The 17,370-nt window shown below is 51.9% G+C and overlaps 4 protein-coding genes across 4 annotated transcripts; all 4 read left to right on the top strand.

Moving 5' to 3' along the window:
• Positions 1-582: 582 nt before the first annotated feature.
• On the top strand, positions 583-5,743 carry MRS44_017664 (uncharacterized protein; the record flags this gene model as incomplete). The annotated part of the gene is made up of 4 exons (XM_065615573.1): positions 583-894; positions 937-1,716; positions 1,896-3,248; positions 3,308-5,743. 4 exons carry the CDS (start codon positions 583-585, stop codon positions 5,741-5,743), a joined length of 4,881 nt encoding a protein of 1,626 aa, XP_065471645.1.
• A 647-nt stretch (positions 5,744-6,390) lies between these two features.
• Positions 6,391-8,132, top strand: MRS44_017665 (uncharacterized protein; the record flags this gene model as incomplete). Its single annotated transcript, XM_065615574.1, has 6 exons — positions 6,391-6,572; positions 6,642-6,901; positions 6,954-7,148; positions 7,196-7,293; positions 7,353-7,385; positions 7,431-8,132. The coding sequence occupies 6 exons, from the start codon at positions 6,391-6,393 to the stop codon at positions 8,130-8,132; spliced, it is 1,470 nt and encodes a 489-aa protein (XP_065471646.1).
• Positions 8,133-10,317: 2,185 nt separating this feature from the next.
• Positions 10,318-14,916, top strand: MRS44_017666 (uncharacterized protein; the record flags this gene model as incomplete). The annotated part of the gene is made up of 3 exons (XM_065615575.1): positions 10,318-11,403; positions 11,495-11,887; positions 12,538-14,916. The coding sequence occupies 3 exons, from the start codon at positions 10,318-10,320 to the stop codon at positions 14,914-14,916; spliced, it is 3,858 nt and encodes a 1,285-aa protein (XP_065471647.1).
• A 318-nt stretch (positions 14,917-15,234) lies between these two features.
• On the top strand, positions 15,235-16,518 carry MRS44_017667 (uncharacterized protein; the record flags this gene model as incomplete). Its single annotated transcript, XM_065615576.1, has 2 exons — positions 15,235-16,086; positions 16,141-16,518. The coding sequence occupies 2 exons, from the start codon at positions 15,235-15,237 to the stop codon at positions 16,516-16,518; spliced, it is 1,230 nt and encodes a 409-aa protein (XP_065471648.1).
• Between the last annotated feature and the right edge of the window lie 852 nt (positions 16,519-17,370).

The following is a 17,370-nucleotide window of genomic DNA, read 5'->3' on the forward strand; positions in this document are numbered from 1 at the left end:
TTTCCTTGTTTCTGGAACAGGCGCGCTTTCGATCAGGACAATGGCAAAACTAAAGTTGTTTGGTGAACTGGTTTTGGAAGAATCAATTCAGCTTGTCGGGACCAAGTTCTAGATATCGCGTTTTGCGCATCAATATGGTGGCAAATGGTTTGCAAACCGACTACCATTATGGACCTGATGCTGCGAACTGTCAATTGGACTGGCAGAAGGCCACCGCGCGGGCCCGCTGCTAGTCCGCGGTACATATCTCATGCTCACACGAAGTACTCGGATGACTAAGGAGCTGAGCGCCTAAGCCCAAAAGAAATTGACACAGGGTTTTGCAACAGTGACCCCTATCGCCCACCGTACTGGACGAACAGTGTTCCCTATCGGCCTCCGTACGCTCCGATCGCCCACCGTACCCACCGGTAGTCGACGAACCACCTCGACGCAGGAGGGAAAAAACGCTTTTATTTTCTCGATCTCATCATTTATTTTTATTTTTATATCTTTTGGAATACCTGGTAGCCGCTTGGCGGAGATTCTGGTCTTTGGTGGATGTCTGGTGCTGTGAACCCCGCTTCAGACGTCATCATCGTCATGGAAGGCGAATCGGGCGTTCCGGGAGGGGAACATCATCGTCCCCAGCGCAAAAGAGCCAGAACGACGAGGGCAATGGAATCGGCGCAGCAAGATTGCGAAATGGAATGGGAGGAGGAGGAGAGCAGTGAGAGGGTGCCGAGGAACAATCGAACCAAGAAAAGGACCACATCTAAGGCGGCCGACAGTATGACCGAGGCGATCCAGGGCCTGAAACAACTCCTGGAACAAGACTTTCATAAGAGAATCGAAATCATGAAAGCAGAGTTCCAGCTCGAGTTCACAAAGCTTAGCGACCGAATGGCTGAGGAAGTCGCTAGGACGACGGCCCAGATGGCACAAGAACTATCGTAGGCGCGAGAGGAGCTTACTCAGGTTCGCAGCGAGCTGGAGTACACCCGGCTACAGCTAGACGCAATGACTGGGGCTCAAGGAGCGCCATCGGCTGGCCGTTCATATGCAGATGTCGCCAGAATCACACCGCCTATTAGCATCACCACCCGAACCTCCTCTACAGCTCGATCGGCGACTCCGGAACCTGTATTCTGCACAGTAGATATGTCTAGGGTGCCAGAAGAACACACCGAAGAAGCTACACCAGCAGCGCTACGCAAGACCATCGAGCAGGAAATGCGAGCGTCCGGCGACCAGCCTAGTTGGCGTTGCGTTGCAGTGACTAGAGATGGAAGAAATGCCAACCGTCTTAGGGTTATAAGCAGGAACGAGGAGGAACTGAAGAGGATCAAGGATATCATTGAGGCCAAGAAAACACCGGGCACGAGAGTCCTCCGAGACCAACTGTACCCAGTCAAAGTGGACAATGTTAACCGCACAGCCGTTCTTGACCAGGACGGCAAGGTCCTTCTCGGAGCGATGGAGGCCCTAGGCCAGGAGAACGAAGTGCAGATTGCCAAGATGGCCTGGCTGAGCCGCAAGGACGGCGTGAAAGCATACGGATCCATGGTGGTATACCTTACCAAAAACAGTGATGCTAGGAGACTCTTACAGGAACGGTACTTCCTCGTAGCGGGTGAGTCGGCTTATACCAACGTGTTCGAGCGGAGAACCGGACCGGTACAATGCTACAACTGCCAGGAGCTTGGCCACAAGGCCTTTTCATGCAGCAAGAGTCGGGTATGTGCAAGGTGCGCTGCCGAAGGCCATCATCATAGCGCGTGCCAGACGCAGGTACCCAAGTGTGTGCCTTGTGGCGGACCGCATGAGTCGTTCAGCAGAAGTTGCCCGAAACTCTATCCTACCCAGCATGAGTAGGATGTTCCAGCTACTCCGAGACTTTGCAGTTACCGGTATAGCGATCCAAGAACCACAGGCACGGAAAATGGACGGTAAACTACTCACGGTCCCCGTGGGACGACGGAACGATGTGTAAGGCGTTCCGCATCCTACAGCTCAATGTACGAAAGCGAGAACCGGTCCAACAAAGTTTGATGAACGACGCAGACCTCAAGGACTACGGAGTGCTGGCGGTCTCCGAACCCTACGCAAAAAAGATCGACGGCAAGGTGGTAACGAGCCCTGCGGGGCATAGCAACTGGACGAGGATAATACCGACGCACATGCACGATGCGCCCTGGCCGATCCGAAGCATGCTTTGGGTGCGAAGCGACATCGAGGTGGAGCAGGTGCCGATACCATCAGCAGATCTCACGGCAGCGCTGCTTCGACTGCCAGAGAGAGACATCCTGATGGTGTCAGTGTACGTGAAGGGGAAGGATACAGAGGCGCTAGCATCTGTAGTTAGAGTTCTGCATGGCCTGATCCAGCGATTCCGTAATGGCACCGGTACGCGTACGGATGTGGTGCTGGCTGGAGATTTCAATCGCCATGACCTACTCTGGACCGGAGACGAGGTGTCGGCAAGAAGACAAGGCGAAGCCGAGCCGATCATCGACCTGATGAACGAGCACGGTCTCTGCAGCCTCCTTCCGAGGGGCACAAAGACGTGGCAAGGCCCAGACAAAGAGAGCACCATCGACTTGGTGCTCACAACGTCGGAACTGGCAGACGAGATGGTGACGTGCGCCCCCCATCCGACCGATCACGGGTCAGACCATAGAGCGATCCAGACGATATTTGACATCGCGATGCCCGAGAGAATCACGACGCACAGACTGCTGTTCAAGAATGCTCCTTGGGCTCTTATAGGAGCTAGAGTGGAAGAAAACCTCCGGCCGCTCCCCTGGGCTGTCGACGTGCAGACGCAGACGGACCAGCTGATGCGGGTCACCTTAGAGGCAATCCACGAGCTGACGCCTCGAGCACAACCTCCACCGTACGCGAAACGCTGGTGGACAAAGGACCTAACACGACTGCGGCGGGCATACACGTTCTGGCGGAACCAAGCGAGGGCGCAACGGCGAGCAGGCCAACAGCGACCAGACCTGGAACGACGCGCCAAGGAAGCAGCTAAGGAGTACCACGACGCCATACGGAACCAGAAGAAAGCACATTGGGACGACTTCCTGGCCGACGATGTCAATATCTGGAAGGCAGCCAAGTATCTCGAACCTAGCAAGTACACCATGGGCGACAAGGTGCCACCCTTAAAGAGGGGAGATGGATCTATGACCAAAGACAAGGCAGAACAAACTGAGGAGCTGCTCAGCACTTTCTTTCCCCCTTGCCAGCGAAAATCGAAGATGAAGGTGAGCGGCCACAGCGGAAAGCGGTGCCCATGCCGGGCTTGACCCTGGAAGAAATCGAGGAAAAGGTCATGGCAGCAAAACCGTGGAAAGCACCCGGCGATGATGGCCTCCCGGCGATGGTGTGGAGACGACTCTGGCCGGTGGTAAAGTACCGGGTGTTGGCTCTCTTCGATGCGTCGCTCAGAGACGGCATAGTGCCTCGCCAATGGAGAAGTGCGAAAATCATTCCGCTGAAGAAGCAGGACAAGGGAGACTACACGGTAGCGAAGGCGTGGCGACCGATATCGCTTTTGTCAACACTTGGTAAAATTATGGAAGCGGTCGTCGCTGAGCGCATTTCCTACGCGGTAGAGACTTACGGGCTCCTGCCCGCAAACCACTTCGGAGCGAGGAAGCGACGGTCGGCCGAGCAAGCGCTCCTGCTCCTTCAGGAACAAATCTACAAGGCATGGAGAGCTCGCAAAGTGCTGAGCCTGATCAGTTTCGATGTCAAGGGCGCCTACAACGGAGTGTGCAAAGAGCGACTACTCGAGAGGATGAAGGCGAGAGGGATACCAGACAGACTGGTCAGGTGGATGGACGCCTTCTGCTCCGGACGAACAGCCTCGGTGGTGGTGAACGGACACACGTCTGAGCAGCGGGAGTTACCCCAAGCAGGTCTCCCTCAGGGATCACCTCTGTCACCGGTCTCGTTCCTCTTCTTCAACGCAGATTTGGTGCAGAGAAGGATTAAGGCGGAAGGTGGCTCAATTGCATTCGTGGACGACTACTCGGCCTGGGTGACCGGCCCGACTGCGGAGGCGAACCGGGCAGGTATTCAGTCGATCATTAACGAAGCGCTCGAGTGGGAGAGACGCAGCGGCGCAACGTTTGAAGCGGACAAGACGACAGTCATCCACTTCACGCGTGTCTCCGCGCGCAACAGTGACCTGCCGTTTTTGATCAAGGGGAATGAGGTCAAGCCTAAAAGCAGTGCAAAAATTCTGGGAGTGGTCATGGACGTGGGCCTGCGGTACCAGGAGCACATGGCTAGAGCCGCCGCCAAGGGACTCACCGCCGCCATGTGCCTCAGAAGGTTGAAAATGCTATCACCGAGGGTGGCGAGACAGCTATTCGTAGCGACAGTCGCGCCGGCAATGGACTATGCCTCCAATGTCTGGACGCACGCTCGCCGCGCAAGAGAAGCTGCCTGGCTGAACAAAGCGCAGTTGGTGGGGGCGCAGGCAATTACAGGAGTGTTCCGTACTGTCGCAATAGCGGTGGCCGAGGCTGAAGCCAGTATCCAGACGGTAGAGGAACGACACAGCCAAGCCGCAACGAGATTCTGCATCAACCTTCGGACCCTTCCGAAGACACACCCGCTGGCAGCTTTGAAGAACAAGGCAAGCAGGCGATTCATATCACCAATGCAGAAGATTGTCTCGGCTGTGGAAAGGGTCCATATGGATCGAATGGAGGTTATCCATGAGTATGCGTTGCCGCCATGGACCAGCCGCATCCCAGTGGTAGGCGAGGACGACCTAGCGAAGGCGGCCAAGGCACCAAACGACGTCGAGGGCATCATCATAGCAACGTCTAGCTCGCAGAAGGGCGGTATAGTGGGAATGGGAGGCGTCGTGTGCGACGCGACTCGCAACGGCACAGGCGAGGTGGTTGGCAGCTATTCCGTCACTCTGGGGCCCGGAGACGAGCAGAATCCGTATACAGCGGAGCTAGCAGCAATAGCGATGGCGCTGGAGTGCACGCCGCCCAGGCTTCCTTTTCGGGACGTAACGGTCATGACGAGCAACCGCTCGGCCGTGGAAGTGATCAGGAGGCCTCGGCAGCAATCCGGTCAATGCACTATCCGTCAGATATACGACCGCACCAAGTGCCTTTGGAAAAGAGGCTGTTCTGTTAGAGTCATGTGGGTGCCGGCTAAGGCCGAAGGTTTTGCATTGGGACCGATGGCCAAGGCAGCAGCGCAGAGAGCTACCAAAGCAGAGTGCATGGTGGAGACACCGTCGTACCAAGCAAGGTCTACAACACTTCGACTGGCGCTCCTCCAACAACGGCAGTGTGGGCGACTTCCGGAAGGGGTTGGACAGTACTCAAAGCGCATCGACAAGGCGCTGCCGGGCAAGCATACCCGTGCACTATACGACTCGCTAAAAAGAAAAGAATCGGACGTGATAGCCCAGCTTCGGACCGGGATGGTGCGACTGAACAGTTATCTTCACAGGATAGGGGCAGCGGAATCGGACATATGCGACTGTGGACAAGCAGCAGAGACGATTGAGCACTTCCTCTTCCGATGCAAAAAGTGGGAAATGCAACGGGAAGTCATGTTTAAATGCTCACGAACAAAGATTGGGAATTTATCGTTCTTCTTGGGAGGAAAAGCTGCGTCGGATAACGAAAAGTGGAAGCCAAACATGCAGGCCGTGCGTGCGGCAATCAAATTTGCTATCGCGACAAACAGGCTCGATGCGGACCAGCGGCCTTCGGCAAACTAACCTCTAGCGTGCGACTATACTAACAAAAAGCAGCCTCGATTTTGGCAGACCGTGCTTCAGCTGCCGAGGATAGGATGCTGAACACTTGCAGAATTTGGCCTTCAAGCAGGCCTGTCATGGAACAAGCAGCGATGAGGTTGAGCAGCAAGCGATGAGACGACGATCCGTGGGGCTTGGGGTGTCAGGTACCAATTGTACTGAGATGTGAACTAGACTGTGCCAAGGCCCTATAGGGACTTCCCTCCGGGCGAAATAAAATCCATCCAACCGTACTGGACCGTACGGCCGGCATACCATGCTTCCGCAGCGTAAAGGAGGGTCGGTTCAACACATGCTCTTACCATGCAGTACCCACCTGCCGGTAATACCCACCTACCGGTAAGCAAAAAAATATTTCCCCATACAAAATGCCCAATTTCACTTGCACAGTACTTTGTCCAAAGGAAAGATTTTTTTCATGAGAAAATGTCTGCTGTATTAAGAATTGTATGGAATTTAATATCCCAGCATTGTTTCTTTAGTGACGCATGCGGCATGGTCGCACGGCATTAATGTAAAATGTCTCAAAATGCCTCCCTTATCACCCAGCCTCCTCGAAGCTTCGTCCAGAATTTTCTCTTTCCCATCTTTCCTTAATCGCCTCAAACATGCCTCAATTATCTTATACGGAGGAGGATGTTATCCAGGCCTTACTGGATGTCACAGATAATGGCCTCTCCCAGAACCAGGCTGCCCAGAAGAATGGCGTGCCTCAAACCACTCTCTCTGACCGATTAAGAGGCCTACCGTCAAGATCCGAGGTCACCCAGCCTGCTCAGCTTTTATCCAAGTCGGAGGAGTCCAGATTAGTTACCTAGATACTTCGACAAGAGGCCTTGGGCTATGCTCCCTCTCACAGTCAAGTTCGCGCCACCGTCGCTGCCCTCTTGAGACAGCAAGGCCGGGAAAGGCCTATCGGTGTACACTGGCTAGCCAGGTTCATTAAACGCCATGACGATATCAAGACGAAGGTGGGAAAACGCCAGGAAGCTGCAAGGTTCAATTCCTTTACCCCAATGGCCGTCAATTGGTACTTTGATATCCGCGAGAGCGAATATGGCTGGATCAAACCGGAGAACACGGTTAATGTTGACGAGGGCGGTATCATGGCTGGATTTGGTGAGTATTGATCATTTTTGCTACGAAACTCTCTAATCCACTGAAAAAATAGGCTTGGATTCCTTGGTCATTGGCAGTAGCGATCCTAGGAGGAAGGCCTTCCTCAAGGGCTCTCAGTCCCGCACTTGGACTATCTTTATCGAAGCCGTCACCGCAGATGGCCGTCTTCTGAAGCCGGGGATTATCTTCAAAGGTAAAGAGCTTCAGCAACAATGGTTTATCGATGAGCTCCGGGGGTCGCCGACTGGTATTATATCACGTCCGACAATAGCTGGACGGACAACCATATCGCAGTCGAGTGGCTCAAGGATGTCTATCTGCCTCAAACGCAACCGGCGGATGAGTCTGATGCAAGGCTCATCATATTAGATGGCCATGGGAGCCATGCATCTGTGAGTATCTACCTGTTCTAGATCGGAAATACCACTGACGGCGCTGACTAAAAATCCAGGATGAGTGGATGGCTACGTGCTTTTTGAACAACGTATATTGCTGTTACCTGCCTGCACACTGCTCTCATGGGCTGCAGCCGGTGGATAATGGCGTATTCAATGTATCCAAGGCTGCCTATCGAAAAGAACTGCAGAAACTGACCAGCCTGACCGATTCTGCGCCGGTGGACAAGGTCAACTTCATCAAGGCCTATGCCAAAGCCAGGGAAGTGGGTATGACGAAGAAAAATATACTCTCAGGCTGGAGGGTGACTGGAAACTGGCCGATTTCACGGCGGAAAGCGCTCATATATCCTGAGATTCAGCCAGACAAGAAGGAAACGACGCCCGGGTCGGACGGCCACCGAGACGGGCAAGTCGACTCTGATAATACGCCAAAGACCAGCCGCCACATCCGAGATCTGGGGAAGAACAAGAGTCCGTCAACAAGAAGGCGCTATACCGTGATATCGAGAGGGTTTGAAGCTCAAGAGTCAAAGATCGCCTCTCTGAGCATCAGAATAGCCAGTCTGGAGGAGGAAGTTGGGCGGTTGAGCAGAGGCAAGAAGAGGAAGGCGATACCGAATCCCAACAAAAGGTTCATGACATTGACGGAGGCTCTAGTGGCTGGTGACACTATTTCCGAGCCAAATGAAGCAATTGAAGGGGCGGATGCTGTTGAGGATGTGATCAAGGTGGGAGGGATGGAAGATGATGAGAGGTCAAATTCGGAGGAGGAAGAGTTAGCTGTGGTACGCACACGCGCAGGGCGTGAAGTCAAAATACCGCGAAAATATTAAAATCCACTTGATTCTAAAACGAAATTCGAAAATCATTTCACGGTTTTTATTTTTGGTGAATTTTCCACATTTGGTTGAAAAATTGCATTTTGTATGGGGAAATATTTTTTTTGCTTACCGGTAGGTGGGTATTATCGGCAGGTGGGTACTGCATGGTATTGAACTAGCAAATGTTTCGACAAAAAAATGGGAGAGCAGTTAAGATTACGATTTTGTAAGAGAAAGAGAGAGAGCAATTGTAAGATAAGCCTGTAAGATTGGCATGCAAATGTACAGAACAAAGAAGAAACACATCTGATATTTATAATCGATTAAATGATATAGTATATACAATGCGAAGATTGATACCACTTGGTAAAGATACTGTATTTCATTGCGCAGAGAGGATGTGGCATCGCCGATCTCCATCCAAACATTTTCAGCCAAGAGCTACTATCCCTGCCGATGTGAATCCTTGCATGATTGAATTGATCAATTAAGATACAGTGGGTGTCACTTAGTATTGATCCAAAATCCCGTACTGCACTAGTCACTCTGGGATAAAGCTAAGCATATGAAGGTCGTATTTCACGCTGCTTTAAACTATCAGGTTAGAAACAACCTTCTTACAGCGCACATCAATCGCCATCCGCCTACAAAGATGCAGACATCAACTAAATACTAAATTGTATTAGCCTAAAGCAGCATGAGCCTTTTGACGTAATGGGATTAGTCCATTCTTGGCAGTGACCGCTGCGGTAACGCACATGATAAGCGAATGTCGCAGACAAGCGAATGTCGCACTCGGTATTTACACCTTGGATAGCTGATTTTCTACCAACATTCAAATACCAAGCCTGGAGTCAAAACAGCTGAGACTCTCCGGATAGGCCAAACAAAACTTGGCTTTCAAAGAAAAAATATTTCCAAAATTCTACTATTTCTATAAGAAGTATAAACTTAAGAAAACCCGAAAAAGATACAAAATGACCCACTCTTTAGAGTTTCTAGCGCTTATATAGGCTACGCTAGATGAGATTTATTTACAAGCGCCGTACCCGTTGGGGGCCGGCACACCTTCCCCAAGGCTAGACAAATACATGGGGCAATGGCTTTGAAGCTAAAATGTTCTTCCAATAGTCTTTGATGAATATCTAGGGTCAGCGCCACTGATACTTATCAATTTTGTGTCAATACCGACAAAGTTAACAGCTTTTATGTTGGAGCACAACGGCTTCACTAATGGGGAGAATGCCCCGCCATGTTTCAGTTACAGCTCTTTCGCTAGCTTCCGGGGCGTTCGGGCCATGGCTTTGATGCAAAGGGGGATGATCTCGTTATCTCCTCCCTGGGGAAAGAGAAAACTGCGTCGATCCGTTGCCGTTTTTGGTTTTGATGGAAACCCTTGTCAAGGAACCCATTGACAGCTTGTTTGACCGGCTGCAGCCACAACAGCTCCGTCGCAGGGTACAATCTTACGAGCAGGGCGGACGTGAGCACATGGGTATCGGTACCTTCAGTTGCGGGCGAGTGTGGGGGTAGGCGACTCCGAGGGCAGGGAAGCGTTTGTTCAGCTTGGAGGGTCACTGGCTGGTGTGGGTATACTACGTAGCACGAAATCGTGGTGGGGCAGTGAGGGAGAAACTGTCGACTCAGCCGCAAAGGATTGGGAATACCGTAGGATCTCAAGAAATCTGGACACTCTAGCGTCGTCGCAATGCCGTACGGGCCAATCAATTCACGATATTTTGACTGTTTAGCAGTTAAGAGTGAAAGGGTGGAGGAGCTAGAGTGTCCAGACTTCTAGAGATCCTACGGTAATCGCCGTGGTATCTTGCCTCGACTGAGAGGTGACACGAAAGGTTGCAGTAGGTGGGTGTGTCGCTTTCCCCACATACCCTGTCAGCATCAAGTCGTCGTAGGCAGGCCGGTCCGCCCCGTGCAGATCGCTTAGAGCCGACTAGGTAGATGGCCGCCTGTTATCTATTCGCCCTCGAGAAAAAAAAACTTGCTGCTGCATTGCAGATGTTGGTTGTGACCGAGCTTGCTGTCTTGCCTAACACAATCTCCTTGAGTGCGTTAAGGCTACAACCGGTTACTCGACCCACATGACCGTAGTCATGACGTAGGTACGGGAGGGGTACGGCATAGTGCTCCATTAATTATTTCCACCTAAAATACCATACAAATCTTTTTGAAGATACTCATGAGCTCCCAATCAATCCCTAGCCAGGCACTGAGTGCCTCTGATCCAAGTATTATAATTACAGAAGAGAATAGCCGCCGGGAGCAGCCAGCCGATTTCACCTGCCGACCTATATTCAACCCGGTTCCTAGCTGCGGCACCAATTTCCTCCCGGTGATGGTGCCCGATCGCGACCTCGAGGTCAAAGAGCTGCCCCAGCAGCCTCTTGACCTCTTCCATCACTTTGTGCCTTATTTCCTAGTCGCAAAATGGGTTAAATATACGAATGAATGGGTTGATCATTTGCTTCGCAGTCGCAGCTGGAAGCCACGGGCTCGAATTCGCAGCTGGAAGCCAACCACCGTGCCAGAGGTATATCTATGGCTTGCGCTTCTAATTCATATAGGAATTCATAAGGAAATCACAATCCGAGACCATTGGAAGACTTCCCGGCTAGGGCACCAAGGTTCCGACCATTCAATCCTCAAAGTCATGACTTTTGACCGCTTTCAACTGCTTCATCGGCACCTTCGGCTCTTCAACCCCTTCAGCCTCGCCAAAGAGGCCGCCAAAGCTGGCCTTGCGAAGGTCTTCGCCGCCGTTGACGAGTGGTCTCGGCACCTACAACACGCGTCAACTGAATTCCTCAAGCCGGGCACGAATATCGCTGTGGACGAGTGTATGATCCGCTATACAGGAAGGTCATACCAGGCAACACGAGTCCCAAATAAGCCTATCCCCGTAGGCTTCAAGATCTGGGCCACGGCGCAAAAAGGCCTCTTCTTGCGGTGGCTTTGGCACGAGCCGAAGAAAAGATACGGTCCAATTAGCCTCATAACGCGGCTTCGATCTCAGAGAAGAAGGCGACTTTCTACACGCCTCAACCCGACACAAAGCGTGGTTATTGCCCTTATTAATAAGCTGCCAAAAGCCATATATCACGTCTTTATTGACAACCTCTTCTCGTCCGCTAACCTCTTTAGAAGCCTCCGTCAGTACGGCCACGGGGCCACAGGCACGGCCCGCCGCAACTGTGGTATCTACGCCCCCTTCGCGAAGCTCAAAGACGATGATTCTGCCGGCCGGAGGCTCCTTCAGTTCAATGAGGTCAGAATGGCTCCAACAGTTGATAATAAGGTAGCAAGCTAAGTCAAATTTACCTCTAAAACCCCTACTAATTTAACTTGCTCTTCCCTAGGTCAACCAAATCGCGTGGAAGGATAACGCCCTCGTGCTCTTCTTATCTACTGTATTCAAAGGCGACGAGCTTGTCATACGGAAGAGGAAGAGGCCAAATACAGATCAAGCCCGCGCACGGCCAATACAGCGTTTTTTTGGTGACGAAGCCGTCAAGACCTTTGCAATCCCTTCTATCGCCGCTACGTACAACGATGAGATGAATCATGTGGACCGTGGCGACCAACTAAGGGCATCACGGGGCTATAATCACTCAATTCGTCGCGGCCCTTGGCAGGCTATAGCTTGGACCTTCCTTCTTGACACAGCCCTCATCAATAGCTATCTTCTTCAGCTTCATGGGCAGCCAAAGTGGAAGAAGATACGGTCTCAGAGTGACTGGCGAGGCCGCCTTGTAGATGACCTTATTGTGGCTTATTGGACTGGTCATTCCAGACAGCGATTTCGAGCTGGCGACGAAAATACGCCTATGGAGCTGCATGAACACGTCAAAAGAGGGAAAAACAGCCCTTGCCTTGCTTGTCAAGGCCTCCGCTGCGGTCAAATTAGGTCACGAAGCAAGAGGAAGCCGTTAACCGGCATCAATACCAATACAAGGAAAAAGGGGCCAAAAAAAACAAGGTACGGGTGCCGGCAATGTGATGTTGCCCTTTGTAACCAGCAGGATTGTTGGGACTTCTATCACCATAGAAAATAGGAGGCAATTGAAGTACCTCTAATTTGCGGCATTTTAATTGGATCAGACCCCTGCTCGTGACCTGGTTGTAGCCTTAACGCACTCAAGGAGATACATCACGGGGTACCAGGGGGCGAGAGATATTACATAAGGCTGCCCCACTACTGCCGTAGAGGGGGTAGCAAAACCCGTAAATTCGTCGAAACCGTAAATGCCTCGTACAACTTGTATACGGTCACAAGTCCACCAAAGCAATTCCAATCAATTTGATATCTTGAATACTTCATTTCCTATATCCAGAATTAACATGTCTACAATTTCAGACAAATCGAGAAAGGCTGCGGCGCGCGCTGCCCGTGCCTATCTAGCCGGAGGGGGGCTTCACCAAGACGACTCGGCGGAGCCCGTCACGCCCTCACAGCATTGAAGACGTTGCGAGGCTGCATAACGCCAACAAGCCTCTCACAGCGAAATACGTATATCTCCTCAAAGCTGGAAAACCGCTCCCTGTAGAGAAGAGGAAGCCTGCTACGGGAGGGCGGCCTCAGGCACTCACATCCGCCGAGGAACGTGCCCTCATTGAGTTCATTAAGTCGGTCGAGAAGTCTGCCTTCCAGGTTACAGAAGCCTGTATCCTCAATTATGCCTCCTTCTTGCGTAGGCACCGGATCGGAATTTCTGCGGCGCCGGTCTCGACCTCGTGGGCTCGCCGCTTCAAGAAGAGGCATCCGGAGATTCAGTGTACCAAGCCGAAGGTCAAGGAGATCAGCCGTGCGGGTGCAGAGCTCGATATCGAGAGATTGGACCGTTGGTATGATGACCTTGAAAGGACGATTAAAGAGAAGAATATCAGGCCTCAAAATTACTGGAATTTCGACGAGTCTCCCTTGAAGATTGGATGGGTAGATGACTGCCCGAGAATCTATTCCATCCGCAAGAAGCTCAAGTCTCGACCCGTGAGCTTCCAACCCGGCAACAAGGAGTCATTCACGGCGGTGGATGCCATCAGCGCTGCAGGGCTCGCCATTCCGTCTTTCCTTATCTTTCAGGCGAAGTGCCTGCTCGAGGAATACGCCTTTGCGAACGTCGATGACGATGTCGTCCTGACGCATACAGAGACCGGCTTTAATAACGGTCATCGAGCTCGCCAGTGGATACAACACTTCAACCGTCGCTCATTCTCTCGAAGCAGCGATTTTGACGGTTTTTCTCTTGAGACTTGGTTTGGTTATGACGCTGATCTCACGAGATCGTCATGGACTCACGACATCGCGTTCAGGGCGTCAAAAATGACTCGGAAGACCGCCCCGGTGAACAGGCTGCTCCTGATGGATGGGTTCTCAGCCCATGAGGATCCCGACTTTCTATGGTACTGTACTATGTTCGATATCACACCGTTCCAGCTCCCGAGCCATACAAGCCACCTCACACAACCTCTCGACGTCGGAGTCTATCAGCATCTTAAGAAGGAACAGCGCAACGCTCTCACGGACTTTATTATCGGTGGCGGACTTCGTATGACACGATTTGAGTTCCTCAACATGTGGGATCGTATGTATCGAGCTGCCTTTATGTCTTGTCATATCTACACGGGTTTCCAGAAGGCAGGATTATGGCCACCTAATAGAGAGGTGGTCCTCGGACCGTTACGGCGAGCAGCTAAAGATCTCGACGTGCCGATGTTCCCGAAACTGATCCATCCTGTTACGCCGAGGAAAGCGAAGAAAGACCTCGCATCTATTCGTCATAGGTTCGTCGAATTCAGTAGCCCAACCAGAGCCAAAATCGACCACGCTGAAGCCGCCCTGGACTATGCGATCGTCGCTAAGCTATCACATCAGAAGCTCGTTAGTCTCCAACGGGAGCGCATCCGCATTCATGCCCTGAGAACACATACACTTCGCCGGGTGCAGAACCCGTCCGACGGCGCCCTCTCTATCGGCGAGATACGCGAGAAGGTGCGAGACCGTGCCCACGAGGACTGGCAGAAGGAGTTCAAGAGACTGGGCAGGGAACAGGATGTGTGGTTTCGTGAACTGCGGGAGCAGGAAAACCCTAGGGGAAACCCTGCTGGCCCAGTTCCAAGAGGCAGGGCTGCTGTTCAAGCTAAAGCACGTCGAGCCCGGGAGGAGGCGCAACGGTTGGAGGATTTGCGCCGGTCTCTGCTCACGGCAGAGGAGCTTGAAGCACAGGAACGGTTCTACCTACAATGGCTTGAAGCTGACGAGGAACGGCGTTCTTTCCTATATACAACGAGCCCCAAGGGACTGGTCGACTCCATCCCCGAGATCGACACTTGGAGGGATAAACAGACTGCCCGCCGAGAGGCAGCAGCCGCAGCCGAAGCTGCCGAAGACGTCATTGAAGTCCGACATCTTCCTTCTTCGCCGGGTGACTTTCTCTCGGTAGAGTCATCGCCGCGATTGCCTCCTTTGCCCGACGACGAGTCAATGGATGAAGACGAGGTTGAGATCTTCACACAACTACGGACCCAAGGAACAACCGAAGTTATTTTAAATATTTCTCAGAGGCCATTTGCGATCGAGAGAGACGTCGAAGATGACCCTCAAATACAAGAAGTTAATTACGGCGGGTGGGGTTACAATCGTATGCCAAATCGTTACGACGATACGCCTGATCACGGTGAGATAGAGGTCATACCAGGCGTCAGAATTGCTGCGCCCGAGTCGCGGGGTCGAAACCGCCGACCGGCGCAGGTTGCCCACAACACCACGGAAAGTGAATGAAATTGCGTAAAAGTGAGGATATCATTTATATAAATGCTTGGCTATATGCCAGTATTTTTATTTTAATTGTATTGTATGAATTGATGTAATTGTGGTATACGAGGGCTGTGTGAGGCATCCACGGTTTCGACAGATTTACGGGTTTTGCTACCCCCTCTCCAGCAGGAGTGGGGTCGGCTTTGAAGGTACGTACATCACAGGCCCCCGGGTATAGCCACCCGGTTCTGTCCAACACACCGGTACACTTTTTTTTTTCCCCCACTCCCTCTTTCCCCCTTTCTTCAAATACATTCAACTACAAATTATCGTCTCCCCAAAATGGATGTTGACGCCCCCTGCACGATCTGCGGTTCTTCCGACGCTCGCCGCTGCGCCCGCTGCCACTCCGCCGCCTACTGCTCTCGTGAATGTCAGCAAACTGACTGGCGCACCCATCGCCTTCTCTGCCGCAATTTTTCAGAGCAAGCCCAAGACCACTTTGCCAATCGCCCTTCTCCTAAGCATCACCTTGTCGTTTTCTTCCCCATGAATAAGACGCGGCCTTCCCTTATGTGGGTAGATTCCAAGAAGAACAAGTACGAGACTGAGCCCTACTTCCACCCAGTCCTGGACCAGCTCCTGCATATTCCCGGAAGTGAATACATGATCGGCCGCGGCCTACGCCAAATAAAAGGCAATATCCTTCGTGGAAGACCTAGCAATCCGGATACGATCCACCTATGGTTCCTAGATCCGGACATGCCAACCCCCAACATCAAAACCAATCAAGCAATCCACGGTACAATCCCAACCTTAATTGGTGATACATTGGGCGAGTTTATCTGGAAGGGCCCAGTCGTTGCGGTTATGAGAAAGGGGACCGACTTTGAACCACGCCACTCTACCGCTATAACCCTCACTGCCTACCGTGATGCCATCGACTACCTAGGTTACTATAGAGACACAATCGGGAGCATGATCGACAGACCTGGTCAACACGACCATCTAGCCAAGCGCGTGCTGGCCGACAGGACTTCAAAGGCCATTGGTGTCCGAATCAACTGCCGCCGTGACCAGGCCACTCGGCATGAGCCACAGATGGTCGAGGTGGCCGTGCCCAAGACGCACCCTCTGTTCAACCTCGAGGGTGACGATCCATGCGACATCCCTTTCTGTCGCATAACATATAGGGTACTATTATTCCACACTAAGTGTGGGCCTACACTTTTGCTGGTGGCGTAACAGTTATCTGACACTTTCCTATTTGGCCTAGAACTGGTTGCAAAGGCATATGATGGTAGCCTTTGCAAAGAGGACAACAGCCCGCCGTCTGATGACCTAAAGAATCCTCTAGCCGAACTCCTCCTGACGACAACATCTGTCAAAAACGGGGAATGGGTTCGTTTGCCGGGTTACCGGCGTCATCTGTGTCTTGGCAGCATCCTTTTCGTCTGCGGGTCTAAGCGAGATCTACAGATTAAAGACATTGACGCGCTCTGCAACTTGATCGAAAAGTTTGCGGTGCCGTTTATGTCGAAGGAGGATGCATCCGACCCTAGTGCGGAGCAAAGGTTACTGGACCAACTTAAACAGGAGGGTTCTAGACGTGGCATTGAATATTAAGCCTGACTTCGCCGTACATTGCCTGGTGGTGGTTGAGCAACGCTCCCCAGGGTAGAAGTCCCTTAAACTTAGAATTGGAATAAAAGTCTCGGATTACCATCCCCCTTCTTGAATCAACGAATGTCGTGCTCCCTTTTCGGTCGCTCCGCAGTCTCTCCCTACTACCGAAAACGCACGATAAAGACTTCGGGATCTTTCGTGTGCCTCAGTAGATACCTGCGTAGTTCGTATTAACTCTCTTCCTCCCCTCGTAATCGGTAATCGCTGTTTTGTGGACGGTCTCGCTTACCCTGCACCTCAATGCGGGGTAGCTCTCGCGGCGTCAGGCTATTGATGCACACCAGTCTGGGTATACTCTGAAAGGGAACTTCATCTCTCAAGTCAATCCTCTGCCTGCCCGTCCTTTGTTCGTCTGTCTAGCGCTGGCCGCCCCTGTCGTTTGTGATGGCTGGAAGGGGATTGTGTCATTAGGAAATGAGGGTAGGCAGAGTTTCAGGGGTTTGCGTCAACAAGGCTATTCCAGCAGGCTTTATTCCAGCTAGTTCCCCCCTGTCTAATTTGTATACAACTTAAGTGACAACCAATTTATGTACTTTTATTCATTCACTATCCCCGATCACATTTGTGCAGGTAGAGGTTACAAACAAGGCCCTAGAGCTGCACGTTAAAATACGTTCACTCGCAATTATGTTTCCCGATTCGAAATGTACACTTTAGTCCTCCTGAATCCGACTTTCGCCAAGTACTCGCACGACATTTCCAATCTCGACTCCAATTCAGATCAACAAACATGCGCTGTCTTCGATGTTGAAAGCCTGAGTCGGCGCACAACACTATCTGTTACATGTAGTC

The sequence above is a fragment of the Fusarium solani genome (assembly GCF_023522795.1).
Source record: "Fusarium solani strain SB1 chromosome Unknown bctg00000014, whole genome shotgun sequence".
In the NCBI taxonomy this organism is placed as follows: Eukaryota; Fungi; Ascomycota; class Sordariomycetes; order Hypocreales; family Nectriaceae; genus Fusarium; species Fusarium solani.